Raw genomic sequence first — 10,535 nt, forward strand, 5'->3', positions numbered from 1 at the left:
ATTTAAAAAAGGGGAAACAATTATATCCAATTCCCCCCCCCAAAAAAAAAAAAATTCTGTAAATTATATGGGTGCAAACAAATTCAAATCCAAAAGTGGACTGGTAGTATTGTTTAAAATGTAAAAACTGTCAAAATAGGTAACCAAGGTGTGGCTGTGATATTTTTTTTCCATTCCATTTCTCGAACATGGCATATTTTTGAAAATTGTATGGGTGCGAATAGTCAATTTGTTTTAAAAATGGTCCAAACCTATAAATAAAAAATAATAAATGGCAATATCAGCATTTGGTTGGTAGTTGCACCACTCATGGGTTAGTTCCATATCTTCAAAATGACATATTTTTACAAGTTTTTTTTGTGCTAACATTCTAAATTCACCTATCAGTCCCACACTATTGTAAAGAATGATAAATTTGTCAATATAAGTATGTGAATGGCTATATTTTTGTATGGTACCAAATTCTTTAAAAAATGATATATGTTTGCAAATTGAATTAGCACGAATACTGGTCTTATATTATTGTTTAAAACGTAAAATAAACTTGTCAAAATAAGCACCATATGTGTGGCTGAGACAAATTTATTTCTGTTCAATTTCTCAAATATGACATATTTCTGAAAATTGTATAAGGGCAAACAGTTTAAATTTCAAAAATGGTCCAAACTTATTCTTTGAAATATTAAAAATGACAATGTTAGTATTTTTGTTGGATGTTGCGATACTTAAATTTCAGTTCAAAATGACATATTTTTTGCATAGTGTTTTTGTGCTAACACTTCAAATCATCCTATTAATCTAGAAATATTGCATTAAATGTTATAATTGTCGATGTAAGTATCATATGGATGGCTGTAATAAAGACATTTCCAAACACATTCTAAAAATCAGATATTTTCCAAATTGAATGAATACAAACACTTGAAATTTTCTAAATGGTCATATTTTATTTTAATCAATGTAAATAATGTCAAAATAAATATCATGTTTGGCTGTTTCTAAAAAATAACATATTTCTACAGATTGAATGGTGGGAGCAGTTTTAATTTCAATAATGGGCCAAAAATATTGTTTAAAATATAAAAAAAAAATATCAATATTTGTACCCTTTTGTGGTTGCGACACTGATCATATATTTCTGCCAATTGTCAACGAATCAACCTTTTGTTTTTCACAAATTGCTGTTGTTATCAAAATTCAATATGTTTAATATGTCGATTGTATGTAAAATCATTCGAGTACCTGTGACACCAAATTATTTCAGTCCAAATTTTAAACAATGATATGTTTAAAACTCACATGAGCGCGAACACTCCAGTGACCAGAAATGTACAAAATATATTTTAAAAACTGTCCACGAATAAAATACTACAACACCTGTAATATTTTCAAAAAAAATATTCTGACAGACTTTTTTTTAAAAGTCTCTCAATCACTGTCATAAAAATATGATAGGTATGTTGTTTGCGGAAAATGGCAAAACATTTTTTTTTCGACTGACAAATCAAAACTATTCCCTCGCCCTATTTTCCATTGCCCCATTCATATATACTATTTTGCATTCCCCATGCCCCATTTCGTATCCCCATATCCGATAAAATGGGAAGTTTATCCCATAGAGGTACTGTTTCACGTAGCGATGCAATTAGAGGTCAATTATCTCTATTTGCGGAAACACAGAAAAATGAAAACATAATATTTCCAAATACGATTCATTGCATGATGTTAATAAACCCATTTTAGAATTTTTTTAAATACAGTCAGATAAACTAAGACATATAGACTAATGTTAATACAATACAATAGCGTAAAGTTCCATTAAATGTTCTATATCTTATCCCTTGTTCTGATTTTCATTCTGAACTCTGACCTTTATAGAATGTTCTGAATTAAATTCTATTTATCTTAGGGATCGTACGGGGGAGAGGAAAATTAATGTATGTAAGATCGAAAATTTACGATTTCTTTTCGGACATCGTGCAAACCATGGTCTCAAAGTACACACCTTCTGATAAGAAATTAATATAAAAACAGGCAACATAAAGAATCGTTATCAACACCTCATCATATTTTCTTTAAAAAATCACGAATTGTTATGGAATCTCTTATCAAATCATTCTGCTTGTTTGCTTGTTTCATAACCATCGGTAAGTTTTTGGATAAAGATAAACAACTTTCGTACTTTTGTATGATATCGATTGACACAACTGTGTTTTTTGTTTTATTCGATTCTCCGACGAAGGTCTCTTTTTATATCACAAAACATGAAATCAATATTGAATGAATGCTGTTTCCGAATATTATTGATTATAAATTTTATTCACACATTACATATCTTAACAAAAACATAATTTTGTTTAGTGATCCATAAATTTGTCCTTTTCAGTATTTTCTGCATGTCCTGATCAATGGAGTCACTTCCAAGATAAATGTTTCTTTCTGAGTAGAGAAAATGAAACATTTGGTGAAGCACTGGTGAGTAAGATTCTGAGTGATAGCGTTGTAATTATACACTTCTAGTGACAAAGTTGTAAGTAAGGATAAGTGAAACGGTTGTAATTTGCACAACTAGTGATAAGAAATATAGTTATAGATTACACTACTGGTGATAAGTGTTATCGTTGTAAGTGTTACATCTAGTGATATTATTGTAAGTTTGTTTTAATACGCCTGCTGATGTATCCTATGGAAACATGTGCTGAATGTATCGTTATTGGTACTCGTACTTCATTTATTCTAATATCATTTGTTTGTATGCTTTCAAAATGGGCAGCTCTTAAAGAAGACTACAATATCATTGAAGAAACTTGGAATTTACATTTTTTTTTTAAACTTTTAAAATACTTTCTTGAATTTAAGACTATATGTGAAATGATTGGAAGACAATATGGACGATCGGCATCATTGGCAACTGTTGACGACGCACAAACTCAAAGTTTCCTTGTCGGAATGATAAACAAAACTGGTAAGTGTGGGAAAACAAAAACATATAGACACTGTTTTTATCATACAATGGTCATATCATATAATGTTGTCTTCATTTTTATTTTGCAATTTCAAGGAAAAAAATAAGAAAAAAAAAGAAGGCGATTGTCCTTAGAATAGTTCAACATTATATAATTTGGGACGTTTATATCTTGCTTAATAATATGGGTTTTGCCAAACATTAAGGTCCGTGTTGTACAGTGGTTTGATATTTCGTTTCTTGGCACGGAGTTTCGTGGATGACTTTTGTAATTGGTAATCATTCCTAATCTCTTTTTTCTATCTTACGTTATACGTGTATCAATATTTAGGTAACTTCAATAATCGACCGAAGAGACAAAAATATAAAACGAAATGTTAATGTTTAACAAAATATATATAATCTTGACATCTCAGAGCGTATTGTATATATTTTGTCATTGAATTAAATAGAAAAAAGTACGGTTTTAATTTCATGAAGTATATTTGGAATTTTTTTTTAAGATTGCCAATCTTTATTACTATATCTATTCCCAATTTCATCGATTACCAAGACATATTTCACAATATGTATTTCAAGAACACTGATTTATACATAGAATACAAGTTGTTAACAGGCTTAGTGATCTTATGTCAATACATTTCTTTTTTTTTTGGAAACATGTATTAAAATGTGTGGTATGTTCAATACCTTTAGATTATGAAGAGGTTTATATCGGACTAAATGATATTGTAAAAGAAGGCGACTTTGTATGGGCTGCTAATGGCAGAAAGGCTACATATTTTGCCTGGGGACCAACGCAACCAAACAACAGATTTGGAGCTGAGAACTGTGCAGCTATAACTTACGATCCTCCCAATCAATTCACCTACTTATGGACAGATGACCCTTGTACTGTTAAAAAGTATTTTCTTTGTGAAATGGTGTAAGTAATTCAGTTTCGTTATGACATCTAATTTCTCATTGAAATTATATTATATTTTACTATTGTTTTATTAATGTAAAGACGTATGAACAAAGCAATTTAGAACGTAAATAAAATACACTTTTAAGATGTATATGATGTATGTTATTATAAATGTATGTATTGGGATGACAAGTGAAGCCAGTTTAGGGTGGAACACCTTACATAAGCTAGACATAGTTTCAAATAAATTCTTATTCCCCATAGAACTGTGTCATATATGATAAATGGTTTGGCAACAAAATAATTTTTCGTTTTTTTTATATTTTGTAGCGCTGCCGACATTTCCAACACTTTAGGATAGATGCTCTTATGCAAGTTCTGTAAATACAAATTTGTAAATAAATGTGTGTGTTACTGGTACATTTTTTTCTTTGAGGCAAAATCGAAATGCAGTATTTATATTTTTTAGTAGTGCTTCTTTTTAAGCTACATACTAACTTGGAATCATACCTATACTCCAGTTAGTTCTTCTTAAGATTTATTAGAGTTTTGATTCCTTATTAGAAGTAATTTCAAGTCCCATAAGTGACTTTTATCAATATCGTATATGCTTACTGCTTCCACTTTAATCGCATTACCTCTGATGCGTCATTGCAGTTTATTCGAGCCTTTGTTGACTATCCTCTTACATGTCTTAACTAACAAATTGGTGATGAGAAGAAAAATAATGTAACTATCAGTTATAAGCGATTGAACCATGGGTAATTATATCCTTTCAGTTAATAGCTATAAGATTATCACTGTTCGTTCCGATGTTTCAACATTAAACAAATAGAAAACAAATTCCAGATTCAGCACCCATCATTTCCCTGATAAACTTCTCCCCACTCCTTCTTCAAAATGAAATTATTTACGATAAATATCCCTTTGAATCGTTTATTTTCATATTATAATATTATCAGCTATGCATAAACTCCACACCAATGGGGCCAATGTGATAATTGCTAATAAAATACGTTCTCTTAAACCGGTTAATGTATCTTCGAGTCTTCATCAGCTTGCTTATATCTACGACAAATTCAAATGACACGAGTAATTGCCGTTACACATCTCCGGTCAAAATGTTTAGATTATTTTTTCTAGAATGTTCTGCGCAGGACTTTGACAAAATACAATTCTACCGATACAATATCTCGTTCCTAATCCCATTTCTTCTGCTCCATAATCCATTTTACCTCTAATTTAGGGATGAACCCCATAAAAAGCAAGCAACTATTGGTAACAAAACTTACGTTACTTTCCATACAATGTTATACATTATTTTGTGTGTCTAATGCTTTATACACTTATACTTTTAATGATTAATTTTTATTTGTATTGTGTACAAATGCCTGTATGAGAGTATTTGGTTCAGAACAGAACGGAGAGATCCTTCTCGATTTGACCTTTGAACGAATCATTAATTTCTGTTTATACAATCCATTGAATATGCTCACTTAGCTTTCAGGTTTATAAAGATTACCTTTGTATCTTTTTACATATTTTGATTAAATCGGAGGAAAACTGTACTTGCCATTAGTTAGAAATATTGCAAAATTTATCTACATCATGAGTCAGTGTTTTTGTTTTAAATGGACAAATTACTCCTTGATCTATTTGTGGTTATTTAATTTTATGATATATTTAGTAGTTCATATCTGATGAAGTAAAATTGTTTGATTTGATTCAAACGTTTCGATGTGACACGTTTCGATTGCAACTTTTAGCACATCCCAGTGCACATGGAAGCCTTAGTGCAGCCTTCTATTACAAAGCTACACCGTCATCGTATGGAGAGTTTATTGACAAATGCATGACTGTGACATCTGAAACAACAGTTGAAATGAGAATTCTCCCTTCAGTACATCAATCACATACTACATAAAGTGCTGTAGTGAAAATGTGATTAACTATGATAGACCAGACAAAAACAAATCACAGACAAAACAATAGATAATGAAGACAAAATAGGAAAATGAAATATACTAATTAAAACAGTGAACTAAATTACACTCAGTCACGATTTTACAACTTTCATTTATTACAGTCCGTTAAGTAAATAGTTATTGTCCAGTGATGTTGTCACAAAAATTAACCCTTTAAATACAAAAATACCAGATTCATGTATTGTAAATTTCGATAAGCTGTACGCGTGTTTCTACGAGAAACTTCTCATCAGCAGCATTCAAAGCAAATATCTAGGAAGATCATAATCAAAATATTAGTCGTATACAAGAAGTACTCAAAACCAAAACTATGGAAAGATGAAGGCACATCCATCACTGAGAGGTTCTACCAAATGTACTGCAAGGTATAGCGCCTTAGTGTTTTACGTTTTTTTTTAATTTTGAATACTGCAAGATTTCAAAACAAAGGGTAGTTAAATATGATATTATTCGGGGTCAGACAGATCTGACTACTGGGTTGGTGACACTACTAAGTGATATGTCTGAATAGAGTACATTTTGTTATGACTTGTGCGAACTCTGTCTTAACTTCTCTAGATATGTCTGAAAAATACTTGGATTGGCTTTGCCCAAACTAGTCTCAACTAGTCTCGACCATGTCTTGAATTGTCTTGACAAAGTCTTGACTTGTCTCAACCAAGTTTTTACAAGTCTTAACTTGTCTCGACCAGTCTCAAACAGTCTTACCCGTATCGAATAGTCTCGAATACGTTTCAACCAGTATCGACTTAGTCTAAAACTGTCTCAACAATTAAATCCAATGCTCGAACAGTCTGGACAACCTTATTAATCTCGACATGTCTTCACTTTTTTATCAATACATGTTTTGCCTCGATTATCTTAACAATGTGTCAAATAACTTCAACAATGTTTACATGATTGTACTATTTTTTGATTTGTTTTTTTCACATCTTCACTTAATTTTAATATTTTAAGGGACACCTTGAATATCTATTAACATGTTTGGAACAACACTTGAAATAAGTGGTAACCCCCATGATATGGTGACTTTTCCATCCATTATAAGGATAGAATGTTTGGAATTTGTCCTTTTTTATTTAAAAGTGGGAATGCTTATTGTATTTGAAGTATATTTTTATGAATAAAGATACTTTTTATTCTTATACCTAAACATAACCTTTACTTAAACATTTCATAATTTAAAGGCACTTTGTCAATTTTGTACCTTTATTTATTCATTTATTTATTTGTTTTTATATTTAGTTCGTTTTTACCTTTTAAAAGTGGCTATTTTTAACTTAAACGTTATTGTAATTACCATTAATTTGAGTCTTTTTTGTATTTTTCCTACCCGGGATAAATCTAAATAGTTGTGGGCCTTGAAATATTGTGTTTTACTAGGGCCAGTAGCTATTGAAATAATGCTATTAAAATATACTTAATTTTCAAAAGTTACTCAAAATTACAAAAATATTCTCATTTTTAACAACATAGCACACATGTACTTAAAAAAAGGAAGTGCCCCAAAGATGGGGGGGGGGTGGGGGGGCGGGTAACCCAAACTTGATATCTTGTAACCGCTGATAGTATGACATGAAAAAGTAAAGCCTTAGTTTAGTTTTGAATAATATTGTGACAAACTCAAGAAAGAATAACCATAGAAATAACCCGCTTAAATCCGCTTACATCCTAGATGATTATTATGGTTATGTCTTTTTGTTAACAAATTCAAGCATTCGATATAATGCAGACTAAAAGGAGTCAAAAATTGCATGTTTTTATAACACGTATATTGTGTAAATGTAACAATTTGATAACACTTGCATACTTACATCTTAAAACACAAATAGCCAGACACATGGTTTTCGGTGCTATGAGACTGCAAACTTCTTTTATTTTGGATGTACGACTAAATGTAGTTCAAAGAAGGGTCTCTTCGATTGGTAAAGGCGTTCCCGTCCTTTTCTGGTAAAGGACGTTAAACCATACTATTAAATGGTCAGACATTTGAATATCGCTTTTATGCCCAAACTAGCAAAGTGAGGATATGTCATGATGAAGGGTGTCTGTACTTCCGTCAGTCCGTACTACTATTTGTTTTAGTTAATCTATCACATGAACATTATATACCAACATAGAACTGTTATATAGTCTTACAACATTATTATTTTATACAGTACCATGTTAATCAATTATGTAATTCAAGCAGTCCATGTAGGTGTATTGGGATTTCGAGGATCGTAATAAATGCCACTTGCCAGACCGATTGCACAATATATTGTATAGTGTCTGAATAGGGTAAATACTCACGAGTAAAACAATTTACTAGTATAATGATGAACGACACATACAGGTATCTAGTGTTTTCATCTTGTCTACTCAGGACTCCTGAGCGTATTAGGATTCTCTGAATATCGAGTCTGAACCTTTTTAAACTTGACTTCGGGCGGTACCGAAGTATTAAAAAGATGGGCTTCAGAGGTTGCCACAAAAGGGTTTTAAAGCTATAATTTGCACAATTTGGGCAAAACTCTACATTTTTTTTAGCTGTTACTGATCTATTTTTTAAGTACCGTATTGCTGTTTAAATCTAAGAGTATGTGGAATATATTATTTACTGAAACTGTTTGTATGCATGGCCATGCATTGATTTAGTTAAGCAGAGAAAATCGTATTGAGAATTTTTTTTGAAGATAGTTATTTCATAGGCAATGGTGAAGCATCAGATTTTCCAATTCAACTATTTATTTTTACTTTCTTTTAAAATTCTTCCGTCTAAACTTTTCTTTGTTCAATAAATGTTCTTTCCTATCACCTGAATTATAATGTTACAGTCTCTATACAAAAAATACAAAAGGTAATTCATACATAAAAGAGATACAGTAATTTTATTTTTTATTCTTAAATAAGGGCTGTTTTCTGTCCTAAATTGTTAAAAAAAATCATCAGTTAATGGTCATGGGAGAATGGCATATATGGATTTTGACTTGTATCAAGAAAAGGTAATAGCTACACAATTTCTTTAAGTAATCAGTCAAAATCATGTTTTGATAGTGCAGATTTAATTGTGAATGAACCACAGTAACCTTCTTATGCTTAAATCATGATTTTATATTTAACATAATTCTTATACGGACTACTACATATTTTGTTTTAAATTTTATGTGCTTAATAAAACTATAATCTTTTGTGCAGAGAATGTTTCATTTTGAATTTAAATCGTCTTTTAAAATACATTTTGTAATTAAGTTAATGATAATGATGAAAGACTTTAAATTACGTGTTATATTGTTTTGTGTATTTTAATCATTGATTTTAAGAATATAAGAAGTACCCTGAGACAATTATGAAGCATTTTTATAATTTTCTCTCATATCTGTTTTTTTCTGTTATTTAAACTGAATATATCCTGTAAGAAATAGAATCAGAAAACAAATAAATGATAACAATTGGAATTTATCTACCGTAATAAAAATACAGGGTCTGAAAGCAGAGAATTTTTTTTTCTTTATAGAACTTTAGAAACTAAAATGTGATATTGTTTTCAAATCCAAATAAAACTGTTTGACAAAGTATTATGAAATTTAGAATAAGCTATCACATACTATCAATTGAAACAGGGAGATACTATAAGATACTTAGATGTCAAAGGTTACGTAATGTATGCAATGTTGTGGACGACGCACACCATTTCGTTGTTATTTGTAAAGATAATGACAATTTAATAATGACTTTTTATCTTCAATTACAAAAACAAAAAGTAGATTAAGAGTGTATCATTGTTTATTGAGTCGTTAGAACTGAAAAAAGGAAACTGAACCAGTCTTGATGTTGTATGTTCCATTGTTGTGTGATTTTATGTAATGCTTATGTTTGCAATAATGAATAAAATGTTATTCTTAACTTCAACATGTTCAATTAATGAGCTATTTAGAGAATTTTTAAGATAATAAATTAAGACGTAGTGAAAATTATTCAGACACCAATAGACTGTTCTACCGTGTAATTACCACTGCAACCCAAATTTATTAAAGACAAGTTGCAATATTTAATCAAATGGTCCTTTGACAAATGTTTTGTAATTAATGTCTTGCAATGTGATGACTACAATGTATTTTGTGTGATTTAAGACGCGATACATACATTATATTGAGATATTTTTGTGTCTTTTGGTCTCTCTAATAAATACTATGATTGTGATTTACCGTCTATGTTCTGAATTGCTTTACACCACAAGAATATATGCAAACATCGTTACGTAGCCGGATCTGCAAAATTTACTACCAAACCTTTTTTTTCAAAACTTTTAACATCTATACTCACAGCTGTCAAATAGATTTTCAAGCCTTACCACAACATTTGTTACTCCTGTAGTTGCATTAATTCAATGTGCATCCTGAAAAATAGAAAGATATTTTGAAGACCCTGAATTCAGAATTATAATCGGACTATATTATCATTAAAACCTATGATATTTCAACACTGTATACTTCATTTCCCTATACTACTTAAAATGCCGAATGAAACATATTATAGAACGTTGTTTCTCGTGAAAGGTTGGTACACCTAGATACAAATATATACTTCCTTGTAGAGATTCTTTATACTTTGTAAAAAATAATTTCAAATCATATTCTAAAGGAGAATATTTCAAAATGCTTAGCGCGTTTACCCCTTGACTTGACTTTTTATGAGC

At 30.4% G+C, this 10,535-nt stretch overlaps 1 protein-coding gene across 1 annotated transcript; it reads left to right on the plus strand.

Moving 5' to 3' along the window:
- Positions 1-1,991: 1,991 nt before the first annotated feature.
- On the plus strand, positions 1,992-4,292 carry LOC148600264 (salivary C-type lectin 2-like). The gene is made up of 5 exons (XM_088557565.1): positions 1,992-2,147; positions 2,387-2,475; positions 2,860-2,965; positions 3,662-3,890; positions 4,203-4,292. The coding sequence occupies exons 1-5, from the start codon at positions 2,096-2,098 to the stop codon at positions 4,231-4,233; spliced, it is 507 nt and encodes a 168-aa protein (XP_088413691.1). The 5' UTR covers positions 1,992-2,095; the 3' UTR covers positions 4,234-4,292.
- The last annotated feature ends 6,243 nt before the right edge of the window (positions 4,293-10,535 follow it).

The sequence above is a fragment of the Perna viridis genome, chromosome 13 (assembly GCF_037379345.1).
Source record: "Perna viridis isolate PV_CMFRI_1.1 ecotype Kerala chromosome 13, ASM3737934v1, whole genome shotgun sequence".
Lineage (NCBI taxonomy): Eukaryota > Metazoa > Mollusca > Bivalvia > Mytilida > Mytilidae > Perna > Perna viridis.